Below are 25,298 nucleotides of genomic sequence, written 5' to 3'. Positions count from 1 at the left end.
AGCTTGTTTGGGATTCTCTCTCTCCCTCTCTCTGCTCATCCCCTGCTCAGGCATGCTCTCGCTCTCAAATAAATGAATAAATATTTTTAAAAAATGAAAGAAAAAACCTAAATGTCTATTTATTAAATTTTATTTTTTATTTTTGAGAGAGAGAGAGACAGAGCATGAGTGGGGGAGGGACAGACAGAGAGGGAGACACAGAATCTCAAGCAGGCTCCAGGCTCTGAGCTGTCAGCACAGAGCCTGACGCAGGGCTTGAACCCATGAAACTGAGATCATGACCTGAGCTGAAGTCAGACGCTTAACCGACTGAGCCACCCAGGCACCGTATTTATTTTTAAAAGAGAGAGAGAAAGCGCCAACACCGACTCACTCACTCATTCACTCACTCACACGAGCAGGGGAGGGGCAGAAAGGGAGAAAGAATCCCAAACAGTCTCTTTACTCTCAGCACGGAACCCGATGTGGGGCTTAAACTCAGACTGTGAGATCATGACCTGAGCTGAAATCAAGAGTTGGATGCTTACCCGACTGAGCTATCCAGGTGCCCCACCATCTAGAAATTTTTAATAATTTTTTAAAAAGTAATCTCTGCATCCAGCACAGGGCTCAAACTCATGCTGCAAAGATCAGGAGTCACATGTTTTCACCCACTGAGCCAGCCGGGCACCCCTTAATAAGTTTTGAACAAGGAGACCTGCATTTTTATTTTGTACTGCACCCCACTAGTTATCTAACTGGTCTTATGAAGAAAAAACTAGTTTATATAGTTTCACAAAGCCCCCTTATTTCTCTTATTTTATCTACTGATATAGGATTTAGCTATTTGTCATGTTATTTTTTAAGTGCTTATTTATGCAGAGCTCTTTTAATATTCTCATAAGAATAATGAGAAGGAAATGTGCTGTTGACTTCTAGAGTATATAAACATCTAGAATATATAAAGGTGTGTCCTTTCAGTTTTCGAAAGTCGAATTGTATAGGCAGGTCATACTGTTCGCAATAAAAAATTAACACTTTCATGAAAGACAGGCACTTAGTATGTGATTGGAAGATTATAAAAAGGACTTTTCAGAGTTAGTGAAAGATGTGTAAGGTGTGGTTTATTCTTACTTGGTTTTCTGAAACTCAGAGGACTTGGAAACGTCTGTAGTTAGAGTACCATGTCTCCCAAGATTCCAAATGACTCTGTTAAAAAGATTTCAGATTGTGAACCAGAATTTTAGAACTGGAAAGACTTGAGATTATTTAATGCAACACACTCATTTTCCTAAGGCCTGCACAGGCCTTCGTGACTTTCTAGTCCTTGCTTTTACTGCCTGTCTTGTCAGTAAAATTTCCACAGTAATACTATGTAAAGATGTCAGCACCCAAAACCAGTAATGAATGGAACAAGAATCTTAATGCATTTTATGGTTTATACTGTAGCCCTGAAGTTTTATGGGTTCTCTTTCCTCAAGATCACAGTCAGATTTTTGTTTGTTGGTTTGTTGTCTGTTACATACCCAGGCTCTGTGCTTGGCACAGTGGTATTTAATCAGTGCTTGTTGAGTGAACTGAGCCCTGAGGAAGCTGCCAGAGACAAGACTGTGCAGTGTTGGAAGCCTGAAACCCGGTTACTTACAGCACAGTGAGTGAATCCAGACCATTGTTCCTTTAGGATGCAGAGTCTTTAGGATGCATGTTATGATTTAGGGGCCCTAACTAAGCCAAAACCCCATTTCTTTGGGGGGCCCGTTTACCTCTGGTAGGTGATGTTAGAAGGATCTGATTGATATGTGCCTGGGGTAGCCTACACTCAGCCTCCCCTATAAACACGTAGCACACCACCGAGTGATTTCAGAGATTGTTTTGCTTTGCTTTGGCAAATAGCAGCCTCTTGTCTTTGTCTCTGTTGGGAGTATGGGAACTTTTATAACTTTTTTGAAGATTTATGAAGAGAATAAATTCTTTACTACAGGTGAATTTGTGAGTGCTTTAATACAGATCTAGTTTTAGGAAATGCCATAATTCGTTGTCCTATTTTCAGCTGTACTCTATGGTAGACTAAAAGTTTATTTAGGTACAAAGCTATTTTGAGAGAGAGGGAGAAGAGAGCACAGTTATCTCAAGAGATTATCTAAAAATACATTTCTATATTTTATAATTATACTTATTTATATTAAAAATCTGATGTATGTGTTTTAAATAAAAAAAGGGGCATCAAAATTATAATTGCTGAAACACTTTCAGAACTAGATTTTGCTTTCTCAGATATGTATTTTAAATTTTTTTAAGTTTTTTTTTTTTTTTAATTTATCTCTGTATCCAGTGTGGGGCTCGAACTCACAGCCCTGAGATCAAGGGTTGCATGCCCCTCTGACTGAGCCAGCCAGACACCCTACTCTGATCTATATTTTAAAGCAAACATGTATAACATGCACATATTGTACACATGTATAATAAAGAGTGTGCATAGTGCATATACAAACTCAATGAAGTACATTACTAGAATCCTCTGCCTCAGAAATTTGGCCTACTGCCTAGTTGTGTCAACCACAGTTTCTTCTCAGATCACTTAAGACACTTAAGTGAATTTTGGTGAAGAATGGTGCAAAGTTTATGCTTTTATTTTATCTGGGTGTGGGTCATACTCAGATTCCTGTTCTTGAATGTGCATCGCTTTAAAAATATATAAAGAGTGGAAAAAATCTTCCTCAAATTAAAAAAAAGGTATCAAATCTCTACTTCATTCTAAAAGGAAAAAAAAGCAAACGTGTATTTTACCTCATCCCATGAAAGTGGTGCCATTTGGGTGCTTATTCTGAGCCTTTAGTCCTTTGCCTGTATATATAAATTCTCATTTCTTCTTTTTTTAATGTTTATTTTATTTTTGAGAGACAGAGAGACAGAATGTGAGCAGGGGAGGATCAGAGAGAGAGGGAGACACAGAATCTGAAGCAGGCTCCTGGCTTTGAGCTGTCAGCACAGAGCCTGACCTGGGACTTGAACTCAGGAACTGTGAAATCATGACCCTAGCCGAAGTCAGATGCTTAACCAACTGAGCCACACACATGCCCCAAAATTTTAATTTCTTTATTCAGATTTTACATGAATACATCAGTAACACTATCTCCTAAAGTGTTCCTCCTGAGAAAAATTAATTCCTGATCTCGATCAAGGAGAGAAACTTCTATGACTCCCCTTTCCCAGCACATAAACAGTATTTAAATAAGAGAGGCCTAACATTGGTGACATCTTGCAAATAAAAGATCAAGCCTTTTGAAATTAGAACACAAGTAAGTTCTTACGAAGGTTTTTTTTCTTTAAGGCACATTAAAGGTTCAGATGGGAAAGTTGTTCAGTATTCAGTAACTGTTTAGTTGCTTTGTACAGCTGTACTTTTTTTCATATTTTCTTCATTTAGTTTTTGCTCTTTAGTTAATGAAGCTGGTTAGGGAGTAGCAAAAGTGTAGTCTTAAACTTGTAAATGTGATACTAATTAGTTATATGATCTTGGACAAATTATTTAACATCTTTGTTCTTAATTTGTTTATTTTAATGTGTAAAATGGGGGAAATAGGGGCATCTTTGTGGGTCAGTCGATTGGGCATCTGACATCGGCTCAGGTCAAGACCTCAAGGTTTGTGGGTTTGAGCCCCACGTTCAGGCTCTGGTGACAGCTCAGAGGCTGGAGCTGCTTTGCATTCTGTGTCTCCCTCGCTCTCTGCCCCTTCCCCACTCAATATTTTTTTCTCTCTCTCTCTCTCTCAAAAGTAACCAGTAAAAAAAAATTTTAAATGGGGAATATAATAGGACCTATGTTAATAAAGTTTTGAGAGGATTAAATATTCATATAAAGACCTTAGTATACCTAGCACAGAGTATGTGTTTCATAAGTGTTAGCTAATGATACAGTCCGAAAAGATGGTGATCATGTTAGGGATTGATCTGTTAAGGCTTTAATTGAGGATTGAAGGGTTTGAGAAAGGAGCATTTGAGTAGTTTTGAACGGTAAATAGAAATTGGCTAAGTGGAGAGAAGGAGTGCATTACAGATTTGGGGGAACGGCATGGGAAGCAAGGTGGGGAAGGAAAGGAAGGAAGACAGTACTGCAAACCATTTGGGCTGGGGGAGACCGCTCAGAAACTGAGTATAACAGAAACTCTCAGAGCTGGAGCTTGAAGAGAACGGTGCGGTGAGGGATGCGGATGGTCTGGATTGGCCTCCTCTCACTTGGCCACTTCCCAGGAAGGCCTCCTGGAAGGAACTCCTGCTGCCATGCTCAGGGACCCCCTGGTCCCCTGCTGTGCTTCCTTGCTTTTTGTCCCCTTCTCCTGGTTACACTCAGCAGGTAACTTGTAAATCTCTGTCTTTCTCAGTGTCATTGGCCTACTCATAATTTTTCCAAGGAAAGGGTTTAAAATGAGCTTGCTAGGACTTCATGGAACGTTTTGAAAGTGAGTTAGGTTAGCCTTTTGGCCAGAGTAGAGGGAAGAGCCTTCCCTGCCCACGGAGTGGTGGAGCTCAGGGGCTTTCTTAGCAGCGTTAGGGAAAGGAAAGGTTTTTTCCTCTTAAAAAACATTGTGTGAAGTCTTCCTTTCAATATTTTCTAATTTCAAGATATTTTTAAGACACATTTTCTCTCTTGAAAAAGGTCTCTAGTCTTGACCTTGTCTTGGGAGCACTTACTCTCAGGGGTAATCTAGAACTGCAAAGAAAAGTAACATTTTAATTAAGTTCCTTATATTGACCATGGTCTGCATAAGGAGTGATGTAAAAGAAAAGAAGCATTTTTGCCTTAATCTTCAGCCTAGCCACCCCCTCCCCGTATGTGTGTGTATATGTGTATGTGTGAAGGTGTGCATGTATTACACATGTACATATTTCTCGTATTTCGGTCCTCTTCCCAGAAGGGTTACAGAATGGTGTATGTTTTGTTGCAGTGCAGTTTCCATCACGTGGCCACAGTTCTACTACCTCGTAGAGGCAGCCACTTCGGAATGTGTCGTTTAACACACACTGTGCCCCTTAAGTTATTTTATGCTTCAGTTTGTATATAAAAAAAAGAATACCCTTTTAAAATAAGTATTTAAATTCTAATTTTTGTTTATTTTTGAAGGAATTATGAGTTTTGGAATTTATAGAAAAAATATTTTTGTGCTTATTTTCACAAGTAACATTTAAACATTTCTACGGACGCTGCAGGATTAATGACAAGGTCCTCATTGATAGGTCCTCATTTTCAGCATTCTAATCTTAAATATGTGTGTGTTGTTACCTCCCCTTTTTCTCTAAAAAGGTACTGTTGAACCAGTGCACATATCAGTCAATACACACTTCAAACTTTTTTTTAGGACATTGCTAATGAATTTCACTGAAGTTTCCACATTTTTTTCAGTTTTTTTTTTCCCCATTGTACTAATTAAATACTTTTTGTGTAGATTATACTGTGCAGAGAGGTTTCTGTCTAGTGAGCAAGTTTCAGTTCTAATAGCAGCTTTGGTCAGTTGATGGTTGATTGGTGTTGTGCGCGGTTTTGAGAATTCCTGTGCGGTAACTGCCTCCATAAAAGACTGATTGACGAGTGCTGTGTGACCGTGAGCAGCGGAAGGAAGAGAGGTGGCGTGTGCAGCTTTGTCCGCTGAATGGGGCTGGATGGCTGTGTTCAGACCTCTGATACCTTCCTTCATATGTGCAGATTATCTGTTGTTGTTTTTCTGAATTCACTTGAAACACATTCTATATTGTTAAGAGAATTTTTTTCTCTGCCAAAGCAGAATTAGTGATTCAGCTATTGTTGCTGTAATAGCCCTTTATTACCTTAATTTTAATGCTTATTTCTTTATCATTAATCATGTACTTGTTTGGCACCACTGTAGATTGTGAACTTCTTAAAGGAAAGGACAGTATTTTATTCATCTGTATGTTGACCCTTGAACAACATAGGTTTGAACTGCGTAGGTCTGCTTACATGCAGATTTTTTCCCATAAATACAGTGAAGTTTGACAAATGTATTTTCCTTACAGTTTTCTTAACATTTTTTCTTTTCTAGCTTACTTTATTTGTCGTGTCCCGCCCTGGCCAGCAGGACGGGAAATCCTCGTGGGTTCTTTTCCTGAGGGAGGGAGAGAAAACAGGGCAGGAGAGGGAAGACACAGAGAGTGAAGACAGCACACGGTTTCCGATCAAGCCTCTCGCTTCTTTATTCTTCTTCTTCTCCCCCTTTTCATTAAGAAAATAATTCCTCTTATATAGAACTTTGGCGCGGAGAACTGACCTGGATCAGTTACCAGGTAAACAGAGTCAAATGCATATCAAAAGAAGCATCCATACTTGCCTTTGCAAATGCTGGGGAGAGGAAGCTAGCACTGAATAATCCAAAATGCGGTTTTGATCTTTTGTGCACCTTGGCCACTCTACATCTGGCCCAGCATGACAGAGGCCAAAATTATTTTGACCAGGAAATGGCACTCTCCAGCCTCCAGATGCAAATCTTGTTTACTCGTTCACTCCCCCGGAGAGTGATAATCCTTGCCTGAGGCAGCCAGGAACCGTGGCTGACATTTATTGTAAGAATACAGTATACAATACATATACAAGGTGTGTTAATCGATTGTTTATGTTGTTAGTAAGGCTTCTGATCAACAAGGCTATTAGCAGTTAAGTTTGGGGAGACTCTGAAGTTACGTATGGATTTGACCCTAACCCTGCATTGTTCAAGGGTCAGCTGTGTGTCCTTAGTACCTAACAATATGCTTGGTATGTGTCATGTATTCAAAAAAAAAGACAGTTTATTATTTTCTTAATGACCTGAACAATGTTTTATATGAATGTTGAGACATTTATTATATTTGAAGATGAGGTGATTAGATGTAACTCTTAGGTAGGATGTTGGTGGTATGGATCAAAAGGGAGATGTAGATGCTTCGGGTGAGAGTAGACAAGTCTGTGTGTTTTTCGAATGCAGAGAGACTTGGGGTCTGAGTTTCCATGTGTGAGTAAATGGTGATACCATTAGAAAAACAAAGATGAAAGGGTAAATTTGGGTGGCATGAGTTTGTTTTTGGAGAGGTTTGATTTAAAAAAAAATTTTTTTAATGTTTATTATTGAGAGAGAGAGAAACAAGAGCATGAGTGGGGGAAGGGCAGAGAGAGAGGGAGACACAAAATCTGAAGCAGGCTCCATCCAGGCTCTGAACTCTCAGCACAGAGCCCGACATAGGGCTCGAACCCACAAACTGTGAGATTATGACATGAGCCGAAGTCGGATGCTTAATTGGTTGAGCCACCCAGGCGCCCCTGGAGAGGTTGGATTTTGATAAAAAATGTTTATATATTAGTTTTAGAGGTAAGAATTTGGTAGTTGGGTTAGTTAGATAGCTTCCTCTGTTATATGCTCCATAGCACCCTACTTTATTGTAATTACTTGTTCAGTGTCCATCTTTCCCTTTCGGCTCTGAGCTCCAGTAGGGCAGGGAACCTGTCTTGTTAAAAGCTGTATCCTCAGCTTCAAACACAATTACTGGACGTGGCAGGCACTCAGTAAACAATTGTTCAGTGATTTAACATCTGCACTATTAGTTGATTTATATTTTATCCTATCTCGTCTTCAATTTATGTTGCTATGGGTGATTGCTTTTCATAGAATCATAGGAATTTTAAACTTAAGATTTTAGAAATCTTTGGCACATTCTCCAGTTGACCCTGGAAACATGAAGTCACCTACGCAAAGTCATTGGCCCACACTGCAGATTTAGCTACAGATAGTATTTACTGATAACCATAGTTACTTATCCGAAGAAGTATGCACACAGTATATGGCTTTCGGGCTAATAAAGGGGGAAAATAGAATGATGGCTTGAATGGACTATAGAGATTTCCATAGTACAGCTTTCTCTTCCTCTTGTTTAGTCATTTCTCTCCTTTCTAGTACCTTGACCAATGGCCACGGAAAAGATTAGAAAGGAGATGAAATTTTATTTGTGCTTGCTGGCAATTTTAGATTTTTTAGTTTCTAATGATTAACGTGAATTTCTGGATAAGCTATTGATTTTCTTTCCTCCTTCCTTGTCCATGTTAGCATGGTGAATAATACTGGTTCTGGGTTCACCATTACTTCATGTGCTTTTGAACTCTTATGGGCTATTGGACTTTGTTTAAACAATACCTTCTGTAAAACAAAGTTTAGAAAAGATAGATCTGCCTGAAATCACAATCAGAAGTTAAAATTTTAAAATGCAAGAAGTGTCTTTTTAAGATGTGGACATTGGTCATCAGATTAAAATAAAATAAACTTCTAGTATTTTATTTATAGCTTCCCAAACACAGTACACTTTTGTCTAGAACATATAACAAATACTCCTTTATTTAAATTAGATTTTGGGTGCCTGGGTGGCTCAGTTGGTTAAGCCTCCGACTTCGGCTCAGGTCATGATCTCACGTTCATGGGTTCAAGCCCTGTGTTAGGCTCTGTGCTGACAGCTCAGAGCCTGTAGCCTACTTTGGATTCTGTGTCTCCCTGTCTCTCTGCCCCTCCCCCTCTCATATTCTGTCTCAAAAATAAATAAAGCATTAAAATTTTTTTTTAGTTAGATTTAAAAATTTATAATTCGTTTTTTGTTTGTTTCAGTATCAAGATAAAGAGGAAGTTGTCTTATGGATGAATACTGTTGGGCCCTACCATAATCGCCAAGAGACATATAAGTACTTTTCACTTCCATTCTGCGTGGGGTCAAAAAAAAGTATCAGTCATTACCATGAAACTCTGGGAGAAGCACTTCAAGGAGTTGAATTGGAATTTAGTGGTCTGGATATTAAATTCAAAGGTAAGTAAACCTTAATAGTCCTTAAAATACAAGTCAGAGTATAGGCCAGCATTTCTCAGCTTTGGCACTATTGACATTGGGGCCAGATATTCTGTTTTGTGGGGAGCTGCCCTGTACGTTGTGGGATATTTAGCAAAGTCCTTGGCTTCTACCCAGTAGGTGCCAGTAGCACCTTTCAGTTGTGACATCCCAGCCTGTCATCAGACATGGCTGACTGACCCTAGAGAAACACTGCTCTAGACTCTAAAAAATGTTTTCATCTGTAAGTGAAGTTGCATTGAGAATAGTACGTTAGTAAGTAACAAAAGTTTATTTTGAATATTTATTTGTAAAGTAATAAAATAAATATTTGTTGATAAAATTGTTTCCCTAACCTATTTCTTTCTGAAAAGTGATTTCTAGTAAGCCCTCTAGTTATTAGACATACGTGGTTGGGGAAGGCTGTCAGAGATTCATAATTTCTGGAGGTACAGGAATGTCATGGGGTGTATGGATACTTAAAAATTCTGTGTAAAGCCTCAAATTCAGACTTGTACCATTGGCCCCGAATGTATTTATCAGTGGGTGTTAATTTACTCTCTTAATTCTAGTAGGATAGTGTGGTTTTAAATTTTAAGTCAAAGACTTGTTAAAACTGCAAAAAAAATCTTCATCTGGTTATTATGCAGGTATCTATTTTATCAGGCTCTACTAATTTTTTTCTGTGAAATTAGCCAGAGAGTGTATTTTCTGCATAGACATTTTTAACCCAGTGAACAGAAGCCTGAGTAATTGAATTTTTACAGGATCTTTGATTAGGTGTCCTGATTTTTGAATAGAGCTTGGATCTTGTAATCAGGAGCTTTGAATTTTAATCCTGTTTCTTTTACTGCATTGATTTTACTGAAACTCTTTACTTTCATTTTGACTTCATTGTCTGCAAGTGTAAAATGAACAGTAACTGCTATTTTTGCACTTTTGAGAAAAGGATGTGAATTGAGATTTTTTTTTAAAGATAATATTTTAAAGATAATACTTAATTTTGACTGGTTAAATTTTATTCTTGTTTTCAGAATATTTTTTGTTATTGTTTTTGAAAACAGGTGTATATATTTGCATTCTTCTCCCTGCCCTCGCACTGTGTTCTTTGGGGCTTAATTATAAAATTAAGTTGTAAATTTAAACCCCAGTGGCCTGCCTGTGTCTTTATAAATTATTGTAAACACACCCTGAGGCTTGTGTTTTAATTTAATCAGGCAACGTAACTACTTAATTGCAAGTAAGGAAAAAACTTGGACTAGCGTGTGGGTCCTACATTTATTCACATAACTTTCTCCTTTTTCATATTTGGTGTGCATTTACCAAAGGAGGAACCGGAGAGCTAGAACAGATAGGCAAAAACGCTGAGTCCTACTTTGCTGCCATGGACAGCAAAGTCTCGAAGTCTCAGCCTGTTTGCTAAAGAGTAATCATTCAGCTATTTTCACTTGTCCTCTTTTATTAGCTCCTTGAGGCTGAAAGGAATAGATTGGTTAGATAGAGGGGAACAATTTTTGTGGGCTGTAAAAGTGGGCTTTATTTTACTTTCCGATTAAGCACCTTATGATGAAAAGCACAAGGACTGGCCAGGTGTTATTTCCGAAGAGTTGGCGGTTCCTTGGAGTCTTCTTAGCTCTGCACCTCCAACGCGGGCAGATGTGCTGCTGAGGGAGCTGCTAAATTAAGTGGTCCAGATGAAAAAGTGAATGCTGATGAGATTTCTCTTTCTGCTGTCATCTTTTGCTTGCCCTGTTCAAAGACATAGTTGATCAATGCTTTGAGCAATGTTTTACTAGTTTCCTGGTTGTTATTTATAGTGTCATAGAATTTTAAAGGTTGGATGCGCCTTAGAGATTGTCATCTGATTTCCCCTTAGTGAGGCCCAGAGATGAAATGATTTGCCCAAGGAGTATCATGGCATACTAATAATGCCATGGAAACACAAATCTTTATGTCCCAATGTGAATTATAGAAGCATTTGTATTGTTAATCTTTTCATCACTCAAGTATTCAATTTTTAAATGTTCTTATCAAGGCATATTCAAATAAAGTTTTGGAAATATTTCAAAACTAGAAAATACTATATAGGTATATACATACACACTTATATGCGCACACAGATATACACACACACCTTTTTTTAAATTTAGTAAATTCTGCCAGACTAAATAAATTGGTATTATTTCATAAAATGAAGGTCATTAAATTGACTTTTAGGGAACTAGTGATCGTCTTAAGTCTAATGTAGGATGCCTCTCACTTGAGATGTTATGCACAGCTTTTTTCCCCCTCCCCAAAATGTTATATACTGCCATTAGACAAAATACTAAACCAAGAACATATAAAGGAAATTAGAAAGAGAAGGGCAGAATTAAGTTGGGTATCTCTGAACCAGGCCTGAATTCATTACCCTATGATTTTAGAGGGTACCTCTTGGAACCCTACCATTGTGGAATGGAGAAAACGTGATTCAGAATCAGAGACTTGATTGTATCCCGGTGCCACCTCTGCCTACCTGTTTAGTCACGGGCACGTTATTTTTCGTCTTTGATCTCATTCTCCTCATCTGTGAAATGAGGGATATGATATCTACTTGATAGAATTGTTGTTTGATTTAAATGAGGTAATTAAATAGAGCATTTATCAAAGTTCCTGATACATAGTTTACATTTTAAAGATGGTTGTTGATAGGAATACTAATCACACATAGTGTGGGTCTGTAGTTCCAACTTAATTTTGTATTAGCAATTAGGAAATATTAAATTACTTGATTGATCATAGGATTTGATTTATCCTCAAGCTATTGCACTAGCTTGCTAGGTAGTTTAGTTAGTTCTGTTAGGGTAGGGACAGTGGCATTCTTGTTTACTGTTGTATCCTTAGCTATTTAGACATTGTAAGCTCTTTTTTTTTTTTAAGTTTATTTAGTTGAGAGAGAGTGAGCACTTGGGAGTGGGGGATGGGCAGAGAGGAGAGAGAGAATCCCAAGCAGGCTCTGTGCTAATAACACAGGGTTCTATCTCATGAATCATGAGATCATGACCTGAGCCAGAATCAAGAGTTAGATGCTTAACTGAGCCACCCAGGCCCTCCATGTCTGTTCTTTTAAAATAACTTTTTAAAATGTTTGTTTATTTTTGAGAGAGAGAGAGAGAGAGAGAGAGAGAGACAGAGTGTGAGTAGGGGAGGTGCAGAGAGAAAGGGAGACATAAATCTGAAGCAGGCTCCAAGTTCTGAGTTGTCAGCACAGAGCCCGACATGGGGCTTGAACCCCCAAGCTGTGATATCATGACCTGAGCCAAAGTCAGACACTAACCCACTAAGCCACCCAGGCACCCCTGTGCTTATCTGTTCTTTATGATAATTGGCTCACTATGATCTTTAGATGATCTGGAATAGTATTTCCTAACCAGGGGAGGTCACTGTCCACTCCCCTTTCCCCTCATTTGAGAATTGTTACAGCATAATAAAAGATATTGTTGAAAAATTGATGGCTTCTAGAGGCTTCTTGCCTCTTATTTGTTTTATTGATCTTCTTTTGAATTTTCTTTTCCGTGAATATCCCAACTTAACAGAAGAATGAAATTGTAAGTTGAGAGCACTACAGATAGAGAAATGCCAAAGGCTACTTTGAATCTTATGTATTTCCACTTCTGTGATTCTCAGTCTTGAGTTTTCATCCTCAGTGTTATGAGGTGTATTATCCTTATTTTTCAGATGAGGAGGTTGGGGCCCAGACGTTGGATAACTTGTCCAAGGATTCACAGATGCAAAGTGGCAGAATAAGGATTTGAACGTAGGGAGTGCAGGGCTAAAGTTTGAGCTTTTAACCACAGTGCAGTGTGATCTTCCAGATACCTGTCTGGGTGGTAAGGGCCTGACTGCCACAGTGGGGAAGAGGCTGGAGAAGCAGCAGGGCCTTTCATTCTGCCTAAAGATGTTGACTTCAGTCAGTCCCCCATGCTGTCTTCAGGCCCCGGAGTCTACTCTCCCTAACTCTGCAGCCTTTTTGGTGGAGTTCTCTAGGGGAAGGTGCCTGTGGTCTCCTGGAGGGGGGAATTGAGGTTACTCTTCTAGCCTGGTGGTGAGCGGAAAAGGGAACTTGGGCGTCCAAGCCTTCCATAAACATCTTTTTATACAGTTCCTCTGTGTGTTCAGCCCTACATCTGTCCCCTACTTTGTGATGTGTGTGGTGCCTTTCAAGTCCTGAGAATCTCAAGTGTCCCTGTGCTCTGTGACACCAACCCTCTTCTGTTACGGTTTCCTCAGCTTTGTCAGTCATTTGCCATTTTCTGTTCATTTTCAGTGTTCCAAAAATGCGTTGAAATCTTATTGTCCTCATTTTGTCCTTGAGTACCTACATCCTTTTTATTCCTTTATTGACATTTTAATGGAATTTCAGGAGGGAAAAGACACATACTTGTGGTTAATCTGTCCTGTTTAATTGGAAGTCTGGGAACTTAATGCCATATTTTGTCCTGTTGGTTTCTACCAAAGTGTTTTAGCCAAACGAAATAATTTGAATCTTGTACTGAATTTTGCATTTAGGTATTTTGAATTCTTGGTGTTAGCAGTTCCTTAAACTTTGTGCTAACTGCAAATTTGAATAGCCAGGGCTTTTTATAAGTTCCTGTTCAAACCATTGGTAACATTGTTCTACTCCAGATTGATATCTTTTTTTTTTTTTGCAAAAGAATGTATGTTTATGTTTTTTTTTTTTGACAATGATACAGGATCAGTGAACAAAATTAAGAAACTGCAGAGAAATATAAAGTAAATAAAAAATCACTTGAATTCCATCCTTCTTTTTTTCACATTCATCCACATTATTTAGAATTTTAAAAAATTGAGTTCATGTTAGATTTCAAAAAACTTCTGTAACATCTAATGTTTTATTTTATGTATGAGACATAATATTAATTTACTTATTTAATAAGTTATGTATAGCACTACAGTAGGCTCTGGGTGTACAAAGTTGAACCAGAAACTCTAGCTTCAGAGGTCCATGGGTTTTGGCTTCAGGGGTCCATGAGTTTTCTGAAACTGTACACTTAGTTTTGTTTGAATGTGCATTTTTAGGGGGACAAGGGAGATACAACTTTCATTGGATTCTCAAATGGATGTGTGGCCCAAGAAAACACTGTGGATATATTGACACTTTTAATTCTTAAAACAACTCTGGGAAGGAGATAGATGTTATCTCTGGTTCACGGTTGAGGGATCTGAGGTTCGAAGAGGTTGAATGACTTGCTTTTATTCACATAGCTAGTAAATAGTAGAGCCCAGACTAAAACTCAAGTTTCTGCCTGTTTATAAATTTGTCTATGGTGACTTCATGAAAAAGCCAAGTGCAGCTGAATTTGAGGTGTAGAGCCTTAGTGATTTCCAATTTAGTAATGCTATCAAAAGAGAAAGCTAATAAAGCTAGGCATGATGTGTTCTAGAGAACTCAAATAGATCCCATATTCCTTTCTCAATGTTTTCATTGTTCAGGTATTAGTCTGGGGTGTTGTTGTGAATTGATGACAGACATACTGGTATGTAGTTTCCAGAATCTACCCTTGCTGCCTGCTTGAAAAATCAATATTAATAGTTGCCACTTTATAACTTTGCTTTTGTTCCTCCTTGCCCCATATAATGTGTGTTTACATTGGTGAGATCTTAATTGTATCCTTTTCAGAATTCATAGGTGTGTATTTCATCTGAAAAAGGTATGCCCTTTTATAATTTAACAGCAGTGATGTACTGTGATAGATTTTTCAGGTTGTTTTCCATTTATATAGAATGCTGAACAACAGTCTGGCGTATTCAGACACTTTACATTAGATATTTTCAAAGCAGCTCCTTCCCGAGAGAAGTGCTGTTTTAGTTGAGCAACCAGATTCTTCAATTATTTGTGATGTTTGTATTTGCCCACATGTCTGCAAGAGGAATTTCATTGAAATATGATCTCACATGGTCCTTTTTATAGCCTACCCTAAAGATAGGTTTTCCCTTTGACCCATTTCTTTACTAGATTTTACATCAGTGAAAGATACTCTTCACGACCTCTTTGTGAATCATTCTGAGATACTCCGCTTACAAATTTCATTTGTTTATATTGGCATTTTCCTCCTTACACACATACCCGCGCATGCACACTAATCATACAGTGATGAATGTATATATACATACTGTAATATACTTCATGTTTTCCTTTGCCAAGTAAATGTAAAAGTTTGCTCTTAAAATTTGCTAAAATGTTTTGTTTAGTGCCTGTTCTGTGTAGGGTACTGAAACAGGCATAGCTGGGAGTAAAAAGGATATGATCAGTATACACATAGCTCTCAAGGCCTGATGGTCTTTTTGAGGAGCTCAGATACTGGTATGAGGTGGTAATTGGTGTAGGCCTAGGTGTCATAGGGAGATATGGAGAGAAAGCCATGGAATTTCATAGAAAGGGGCAGGCTCTGGTATATGAGAGGTGTGGGGGTGGGGAATCAAGGATTACTCTGCAGAGGAGAGGGTAGGTGATGGGAAAAATTTTAGGGTAGACATTTATAGTAGGCATTCCAACATAGGCCGGCAAGTCCAGAGGCCCAGAGTGCACAGGTGTGTGCAAACTGCAGGTGGTTGCGTTTGGCTGGAGTGTAGGGAGAGAAAATGACAGATGGTTGGGCAAGAGAGAGTTGAACTGAGGTTCAGACTGTGAGAAATCTTAAAAGCTTTATGCAGGTAAACGCCATTTGTATATCTCAGAATTCGTACGTAAAACTTCAACACTGTTTGCTAATGGCGATTATCTTTGAACGTCTGACTTAAACAGCAAGGAATTTGGTGGCTTTGAAGTGTTCGCTGTGCCGTCTCTCACAGGTCTTTGCCGCTGCCCAAGCCTGGACCTTCCTGGGCTTCTCTTTCTCCCCTCATTGCTGTAGTCGCCTGCTGCCTTTTGTGCATTACCACACTCTGGAAGTCTGGACACCTCTTGCTACCAGTTCTCCTAGCTCCTGCTGTAGGAACCCTTTCTAGAAATCTTGTGTCCTAACCTCCCCCCCACCGCCCTTCTCCGCTCTGCCTCAGTTTTTGCTATTATGAAAATCCTAAATTCCTTGCTGCCTAGAAGGGCCTTGGTAGAAAGGAAATCTGTATGGGAGCCATTGTTGGAGACAAAGCAATTTTCTTCTACTTTTGGAGTGAGGGTATTTCCCTATCCATCTTTCATGGACTTAAGTGGTTCCTGCTGTCTTTGGTTTTACGGTTTTGGGGCATCCACTCTGGCTGAGCTCTAATAAGGGGAAGCTGTTCTTTCTTGTTGAGAATTGGGAAGACATGTTGGTAGTGTCATAACTCAGAAGAAATAATATAGCTGGCTATTAATCATGGTTCAGCTGCAATTTATGTTTAAGGGGTTTTAATCAAGATTTAAGAAATTTAACATTGTTTCTTGGGGAGAATTGCATTTCAAGTTCAAAATAACCAATAATATAATACAGGAGACCTTAAACAACTATGCTTTATTTTTTTGTTGTTAAGATTTGTCATTTATTCTAATTGCCTAAGTAATATAAAAAAGCAATTTAATCATTTCAGTGGGCATCTAGAATGTTTACAGGTTTTTTTGGGTTTGGTCTTCATTTTGTTTAGAAACTGATGACCATAAGCACGTTTTTTTCCAGTTTTATAGAGAAATAGTGGCATACATCACTGTAGAAGTAAGGCATACAGCATGATTGATTGAGTCACACATATTGTGAAGTGATGACCACAAATAAGTTCAGCTAAAATCCAGATTCTCATACAGATACAATAAAAAGAAAAGAAGAAAGAAAAAAACTGTTCTTCTTATGATGAGAACTCTTGGGATTTACTCTCTTTTTAAAAAATTTTTTTCAATGTTTTATTTATTTTTGATAGAGAGACAGAGCTTGAGAGGGGGAGGGGCAGAGAGAGAAGGAGACACAGAACTGGAAGCAGGCTCCAGGCTCTGAGCTAGCTGTCAGCACAGAGCCTGAAGTGGGACTCGAACCCACGAACGTGAGATCTGACCTGAGCTGAAGTCAGAGGCTTAACTGACTGAGCCACCCAGGCGCCCTGGGATTTACTCTCTTAAAGACTTTCCTATGTCTTACACCAGTGATGGCTGTAGTTATCGTGTTGTATGTTGTATCCCTAGTACTTATTTTTATTTTTTTAATTAAATATTTTTTACATTTATTTATTTTTTGAGAGATAGAGTGAGACAGAGCATGAGCGGGGAGGGTCAGCGAGAAAAAGAAACACAAAATCCGAAGCAGGCTCCAGGCCCTGAGCAAGCTGTCAGCACAGAGCCCGATGCAGGGCTCAAACCCACCAACCATGAGATCATGACCTGAGCCGAAGTCGGATGCTTAACTGACTGGGCCACTCAGGCGCTCCCTCCCACCCCCTCGCCCAGTACTTATTTATAAGCCCATTTTGAAAGCATGTTTTTGAAAGATTTATAGGTTAGAGACCATCTGAACAGTATTGTGGTAGCAGTATTTTTGAAAGCATTCGAGTGGAAATGACTCATCTCTAGGGGACCTTTGGGTAATTAATAAACAGTGACACCTGCTAGATGGAGGTTGTATTTTCATCTTTCTAATTATGAAGAGTCACTAGGATTCCTCTTAGAGTCTACGGCCTCTAGTGACTTGCATTTCCAAGAATGTTAAAATGAATATCTCAGATCTTATAGCTTTAGGATCATATTTTTGAGTTTTTGGTGTATATTAAATGAAAACTTTCCTGTGTATTGTAAGCTTTTTTGTTTTTGTTTTTAAAATCAAATTATTCATTATAAACTTATTTTGTAAATGTTTTTGTATAAATTTTTTATATAGGGATGATTGCTTCATGTAATAAAATAATCCTTAAAAATATAGATGGTTAAATTCCTTTATTTTGAAAACTCTTAAAACATACATTAAAAAGGAAAGAATTATCTACTGAATGAACCCTCATGTAATTATCACCCAGATTCAATGATTATGAATACAAATTTTAACTTCAAGAAATGTTGGCTTTTTCTTGTGTAATTTTTCTGCTATTTTGCAAACCACTGTGCTCATGTACAATTTTTATTTTTTGCAGATGATGTGATGCCAGCCACTTACTGTGAAATTGACTTAGATAAAGAAAAGAGAGACGCATTTGTGTATGCTATCAGAAATCACTACTGGTATCAGATGTACATAGATGACTTGCCAATATGGGGTAGGTGTTCTATGGCATATTTAACGTTTGGGACTATTTGCATACTAAGCATGACTTATGTAATGACTCTTAAGGTGATTGATTGTACATTGAATCAGTAAATGTGTTTTCACTATTTTCCACAGAATTATTTTAATATCAATTTTATGATCCCCTGTTGCTTTAAGAGGGTTTAACTAAGTTGCCAAACCTCATATGACACTCCCTCAAAATATAACTTTTATATAATATAACTTTTAAGATTTAAGGAATTAAGTATTTTGAACAATATGAAATATCCTCTCTCCCCTCATTTTTCTTATACCTTATTTTGACTGATTCTATCATATATAATCAAAGGAACTAAATAGGATTTTGTTTTATTTTGGCTTTCTCCCGTGTGGAACTGTGGTATAGTTTTTAGATAAGACAGTCTCCTGGATGACTTGTTTGTTAGTTCCTGTGTTATTTTCCAAAACATCGTATGTTTAACATTTTTTTCATGGATTTTTTTAAAGATTTTTATTTTTAAATAATCTCTACACCCAGTTCAGATTTATAGCCCTGAGATAATGAGTCACATCTCTACTGACTGAGCCAACCAGGTGCCCCTAAAAACTTGTTAGTGTTGTAGCTCTTACTTATCAATATTGATGGATAATTAATACAGACCTATGCCAAATCCAAACTCTATTTGTGCTATACTTGATTAAATTATTTTAGTTTTTTTTTTTAAAGGATATATTTACATGCAGCTTTGCAGGAGAACATCAGTATTAGGTAAAGGAATTCACATCTGTGTACTGTTGAAATGAGTTAGTTTATAACAAGTCAGTATAAAGTAAAGGAATATTCTAAAGAGGGTGGGAAGTGACTATTTTAAAGAGGTAGTTGAGTACTTACTGCAGTTGGCAGGGCATTTGGGGACCAGAGCTGCTCTGTGTCCCTTTGTGTCTCATATGGGTGACAGCATGCGAGGCACAGAGCTCCTCCAGACGTGTATGCTAGTCAGGAGGTAGGGAGAGTCCCATAGCTGGCTTGGCTACGTGAAGGCGGCGAACTTGTTAAGAATATGATGGAATTATTTTAAATGCAGATCATAGCCAGCTGTGATAGTCAGCATGTTTGATCATATTATTCTCTTGGTGGTTTTTTTCCCCCTTTGGACACCTGTTCTTATATATAATTAACATTCTAATTCTTTAATTTGTTAGCAGACTGCTACATTCATGAGCACCAAACTGAAATACTGAATATAGCAGACCAGAGTGTAATGTGGTGCTAAGATGAAATTTGTAAGAAAGTCAATCTCAAGATATAATTGTATGCATCATTGCTACTCTGTTGCATCTTAATTAGGTATAAATAGTAAGCATTTCATATTAATGAGTATAATTAGTGTTGCATTAACACAGACATTTCTGTGATCAGCTCTAAGGGTAGCAGGAAGATGCTCTGAATGTTCACTCAAGATTTGTGAGCCTGCAGTTGAGGAGAACCCAATAGTCAGGGTTTCCTTTACTTTTGGTGAGAGAGCAGGTTCCTCTCCATTCTTTTGCATTGTTTTTGGGTTTCTTTTCTGGAACCATAGTTTTTTTGAGTCATTTCTGTGGATTTCCTTAGGAACATGGCAACTGTGCTTTCCTGTCCTAAAATAAACCTTTTTTAGCTCTGGGATTCTAGGGTCTGCCATGTTTGGGAGAGATACATTTGGGTGCCCTAGAATGTCTGAACCACGAGAATTCTTGTCAGAAAAAAATTCTTATTTAGCTTTTTCTTGGATAAATATTTCAGAGTCTTTTTTAAAGCCTCTTAGAGAGAGGTGCCTGAGTGGTTCAATCCAGGTCGGTTGAGTGTCTGACTCTTGATTTCGGCTCAGGTCATAATCCCAAGGTTGTGGGATGGAGTCCCATGTTGGGCTCTGCACTGAGTGTGGAGCCTGCTTGAGATTCATATTCTCTCTCTCTCCCTCCTTCTCCCCTCACTCCCTGCCCCTGTCCCCTACTCACATTCTCTCTCTTCAAAAAAAAAAAAAAAAAAAAAAGCCCCTCAAAGAATAGCTTATTTGGTGTAATTGTGTCTCCACCCCCAGAGTTTTCAGAGTGCATAGGTAAATACACCCTGATGGAATTAATTATTAGAAGGATTTCATTATCCGTCTGCAACCCCAAATACAATGAAACTATATTCCTTGAATTTGTATTCATTTGAGAGAACAACTTTGGTTAATAAGCAAATACTTCTTAATAAGAAATGATCTTCTCTCCCCAACGACTTCAATGAGATGCATTGACCATGGAGGGAAGACTGGAGGGAGTCCCCGTTGGAGCATGAGGCTCTTGGGCAGTATGAAGGTGTGGGTGGGGAGCATGAGATAAATAGCACAGGACGAGGACACACGGGGGCCCCCAGCGACCACCTATTGCCCCGACACTGTTTGGGTCTTCCTCCAGTAGGTGAAGTTGTGATCAAAATGATCATTAACATTTATCTTCAACACTCTTTTCATTTTGATGATTTCCCAGGGATATCCCAGTGCTTGAAGCATAAAGAAGAGACGTATTTTAGGTTTTGGTACCCATAAACACCTATGTGCAGCTTACTTAGGAATGTGTAGGTTATAAGAGAAAGTACTTGATTGGGCCCCTGGAGAACTGAAACTTCGTGTTAGTTTGACCACTATTAACTGGATGACTGTGCCGGATGGTGACATAGTACTTCCCTGAAGTTTTCAGGTGTTAGGAAGTATATACATATACGGTGATGATTATTACAATGAAGGTGATACTCACGACAAAGCATGACATTTGAGGATCAAATTAGTGATAGGTTATGCTGAACAGTTCATGGTGTGACCATGGTTTATGTTTGCCAGGTAGTTAACAAAGAGTAGAAGTGCAGCCTGTACATTTGCCTTTTTCTAACCATGAGGAATAATGGTAATACTGCTTGTTTAGAAAAACTTTTATTTTATCAGCTTTTAGCTTCTAGCATTTTAAATATTAAGTGATATTACCTTGTATAAAGTGTTATTTCATTTGTAGGTATTGTTGGTGAAGCAGATGAAAATGGAGAAGATTACTATCTTTGGACCTACAAAAAACTTGAAATAGGTTTTAATGGAAATCGAATTGTTGATGTTAATCTAACTAGTGAAGGAAAGGTGAAACTGGTTCCCAATACTAAAATCCAGATGTCATATTCAGTAAGTATTAAAATAATTGTACATTGAGTGTTTGTGACCTGATAGCAAGGTGTGGTTTACTACCTTAGTAAACAAAAATAGGGTGCAATAGAATATTAAGACCATTTTCTTAATACAGGTAAGTAAGCCCCCCAGAAGCAGGGAGATTTGCTTCAGGTGTGAATTAAATAGAGGTGTGCATATGCAGGACTTCCCATTGGCTACAGCAGAATTTACCGTTCTCACTGAGCAGTTACAGCTAACCCTGCCATGAATTCTCATGGTTATACTTTTAGATTGTAGTGTGCCTTGTTATTTCTCTTTCCTTTTTACTGTTGCAGATAGAGATGATGCTGTATTGAAAATTGCTGGATGGGTATAGTTTACCATGTTTTGCTTTATCAGTTGGAATAAGATACTCCTGCAGAGTAAGAGCTTGTCAGAGCCCTTTGCAACTGTCAAGTTAATTCTGTTCCAATTAGGATTAAAAATAGTGGAAAGAAGAAAAATCTGATGTAGGTAGCCTCTCTCTTTGCCAGTTTTTTTTTCCCTGATAACTGGAATGAGTCCATTGGTAGTAGCCAGTTTTTAAAAGTTTTTTTAAGCTTATGCATATGTACTTAGTACAAATGATATTTATGGAAATGAACATAAAGAAGTTTGATAATTGTAATAAAACTAATGCAGTCTAACGTCAGAGATGGGTGGATTCTTATTTTAATTCAGTTCTTTTTTTAAAAAATATTTATCTTTGAGAGAGAGAGAGACAGAGTATAAGCAGGGGAGGGGTAGAGAGAGGGAGACAGAATCTGAAGCAGACTTCAGGCGCCACACTGTTGAGCCTGATGAGGGACTCAAACTCAGGAACTGCAGGATCCATGACTTGAGTTGAACTCAGATGCTTAACGGACTGAGCCACCCAGGTGCCCCTTAATTCAGTTCTTATCACATTTATCAGGTCAGAATATATAAGTAGCAAATAGTTAATGTCCTCGAAAACTGAAACGATCCCTCTAAGTCAAGTTGGAAGTTTTGTTAATACACAAAGAGGAAAGTTGGTTTTTTATCATACATGTTTCAGCTTCTCAAATTGGCAGTAACTTAACACTATTTCTCTAGTTTCTTATTCCAAGTATGTTAATCTTTCCTAATTGTGCTCACAGTTTTGTTATCAGCTTGTTAACTTGTTTACTGGCCTTTATTTTCAAGTGAAAAAATTTTTTTCAGGTAAAATGGAAAAAGTCAGATGTAAAGTTTGAAGATCGATTTGACAAATATCTTGATCCATCCTTTTTTCAACACAGGGTAGGTAAATTGTGTATTTTAAGACATTCATTATGTACTTCAGTCAGTTTAACAAACATTAATGAGCGTCTGCTGTATGCAAGACACTGTGCTAAGGCCATGGAGTTCAAACATTGGGCTAGTAGTGATTTCACAGGTGAGCTTAGAGTACTAGGGTGATGGAGAGCTTAAGGGGAGCAGTCAAAAGCCCTCTTCATCGTGTCTGTGCTTTAAACTGATTTCGAGTAACACAGGAAGGATACAACATACCAAAAGCCAGAATATCACTTTTATTATTAATGAGGCTAATATTGGAAAATGTAACTTATATCTGTGGACGGGGGGTTTCTTAATATTGAAATTCAGAATTAGACTGACTTCTCACACTTAGTGCTGGACTATTGCAAATTTCTCTTATATGGGCACCTGCCCTTAGGAAACTTAAAGTGTGGAGAAACAGAACAGAATGTGTGCATCCTTTAGGGAAGGAAGGGTTGAGAGTGGAGTGAGACCAGAAGCTTTTGCTGGTGGAAATCTTTCCACATGAAAAGAAACATCAAGACTGGGAGGAAATGCCCCTCACCCCCCGCCAGCACATACAAGATGGAGCTCATATCATAAATCTAGTCCAGGGCCATTGTTGCTGGTTTTATACAGGTGGTAGCTTTGGTTTTTTTTTTTTATAGGAAAAAAATAGATTTTATCTTGGTGATTCCCTCCTTCAAAGATGGAGTTGAAAGGACAATGTGATATAAGGAGATGGATCTATTCTTCCTGACTTGTCTGTTACACCTTTTGACCTGATCATTTAGACTGGTATTCTGAAGTTTCTCAGTAATCTATGTTTGAGATGGCTTCGAAGTTTTTGTGGTTTGAAATTTGTATCATTGCTGCCAGACTTTACCAGAACCTGTTACTACTTCTAATCTTCCTCTGGGTCCTAGGAGAAAAAAATTTAGCTATTTGGGATTTAGTCCTTACTAAAGGATTTAGCATCCTATTCGTGGACCTAAAATTTCCTCCCCAACCTCCACTTCTTATCTCTGGTGTGTTCTTTTCAGATATAGTGATTATGCAGTTCTGAACGTGTTTGAAGGTAGAGGCACAAATAACTTCAACGTTTAGATAATATCTGAAAATAAGAGGGCTCTTAACTAACATTCCCTACCGGGCACCTGAGCTTGCCTTGTTTCTCATGCCCTTGGGTTTTGGTAACTTGGGGGAAGATTGCTATATGTATGGCATTTTCACTGATAGGGCAGTGTAGCTTTTTTCTCCTTTCAGCAGTTACTAATTGAGCACCTGTTATGTGTCAAGCAGAGTACTAAGTAAGAGGAATACATTAGAGAATGAAAGTAAAAGATCTGCACCCTCTTGGAATTTATGCTTCTAGTAGGGAGAGACATGTAATAAACATGGTAAGTTAAGGCTACAGCGTGTTCAAAGATATGTCCATCAAAAAAGAGCAGTGAGCAAGAATGGCAGAGGCGAAGCTCGTTGTGATTTGAATATGGTGCTCAGGGTCAGCCTCTGAGGTGGAGATTTAAGTACAACAACCTTGAAGGAGCCATAAGATTGGATGCAATTACCAAGAAAGAGTATGTAGAAATAGAAGAGGGCCAAGACTGAGTCCTGGGGGCAGTAAGAAAAGCTGAAGGGAGAGTCGGAGAACCTCCTCCAGCTTTCTGAAGAGATGCCAGTAGAAGAGGAAGGAAACAAAGCATGTGTGGTGTTCCGGAAGCCACATGAAGAAAGTGTATTGTATCATAGAGAGATTGGTTCTGGATTGTTGCTGCTGGGTCAGGTAACGTGGAAGTGACTGTTGAATTCATTTGGAGTCACCAATGAACTTGACAGAGAGCAGTTTTGGTGCAGGGGTGGGGCAAAATCTGAACAGAGCTGGTGTAAGAGAGCGTGGAGGAGAGATTTTGGAGACTATTAGTTTGGTGGCTCAAGGGAGCAAAGAAATGGTGTAGTAGTAGGAAGGATAGGGTCAGGAGATTTTCTTTTGAGATACAAGAGAAACATTTACACATGGAAGTGTTAAGCAGCAAGTGCAAAACTAACAGCGCAGCAGAGGGAGGAGAATTACTGCAGTCTGTTCCTTCAGTAGGTGTTAGGGGTGGGAGCTACTGTGTGAGAGCGGCGGTTGTTTCCGGTCCAGTGACTACAAGCACAGGCCTAGGAGCTCTAGCTGGATACACACTCTGTCTCTGCCACCCACTGTAACCGTGGTCGTGTTACTTAGTTCTCACCTGTCTCCTTAGTAATGAAGCAAGTGTGCAGAGGTGTGATACTCCATTTGATGGTGCATATAAAGCACCTAGTTCAGTGTTGACACATAGCAGGTGCTTAATAAGTGGTAGCACTGGTGTATAGTTAGTTCTTTCTCTCCAGTGCTGTACAATTTATGGCAAAGCTGGGGTGCTGCATTATGATTAGCAACACTAGGGGGTGCTGGAGTCAGCAGTTCATAGGATTAGCAACCCCTTGGTGACATCTGATTAATTTTTAAAAAATACTTTTTAATATTTATTTTGAGAGAGGGTGAAAGCACAAGTTGGGGAGGGGCAGAGAGAGACAGAGAGGGAGAGAGAATCCCAAGCAGGCTCCACACTGTCAGCACAGAGCCTGCAGGGCCCAAACCCACAAAACCAGAGATCATGTTCTGAGTCAATCTCAAGAGTTGGACACTTAACTGACTGAGCCACCCAGGAGCCCCTAGTTTCTTTATTATCTTTAAGAACTATTTCTCTTGCTATAATAATTTCAAAATCATAATAGCTTTTTGTAGTTTTTGGAAGAAGAGAAT

General features: G+C 38.6%; 1 protein-coding gene across 2 annotated transcripts in view; it reads left to right on the top strand.

Annotated features, from left to right (window-relative positions):
- The first annotated feature begins 8,617 nt into the window (after positions 1-8,617).
- TM9SF3 (transmembrane 9 superfamily member 3) overlaps positions 8,618-25,298 on the top strand; it is a 56,396-nt gene continuing 39,715 nt past the window's right edge. For both annotated transcript variants that reach the window (XM_029932313.1, XM_029932312.1), the window contains exons 1-4: positions 8,618-8,808; positions 17,917-18,039; positions 21,063-21,223; positions 22,430-22,507. In XM_029932313.1, the coding sequence (XP_029788173.1) occupies positions 8,643-8,808; positions 17,917-18,039; positions 21,063-21,223; positions 22,430-22,507 (528 nt within the window). In that variant the 5' untranslated portion in view covers positions 8,618-8,642. The remainder of the gene's footprint in view (positions 8,809-17,916; positions 18,040-21,062; positions 21,224-22,429; positions 22,508-25,298) is intronic.

This window comes from Suricata suricatta, chromosome 2 (genome assembly GCF_006229205.1).
Source record: "Suricata suricatta isolate VVHF042 chromosome 2, meerkat_22Aug2017_6uvM2_HiC, whole genome shotgun sequence".
Taxonomy (NCBI): domain Eukaryota; kingdom Metazoa; phylum Chordata; class Mammalia; order Carnivora; family Herpestidae; genus Suricata; species Suricata suricatta.
This window is presented reverse-complemented; position numbering and strand designations above follow the sequence as displayed.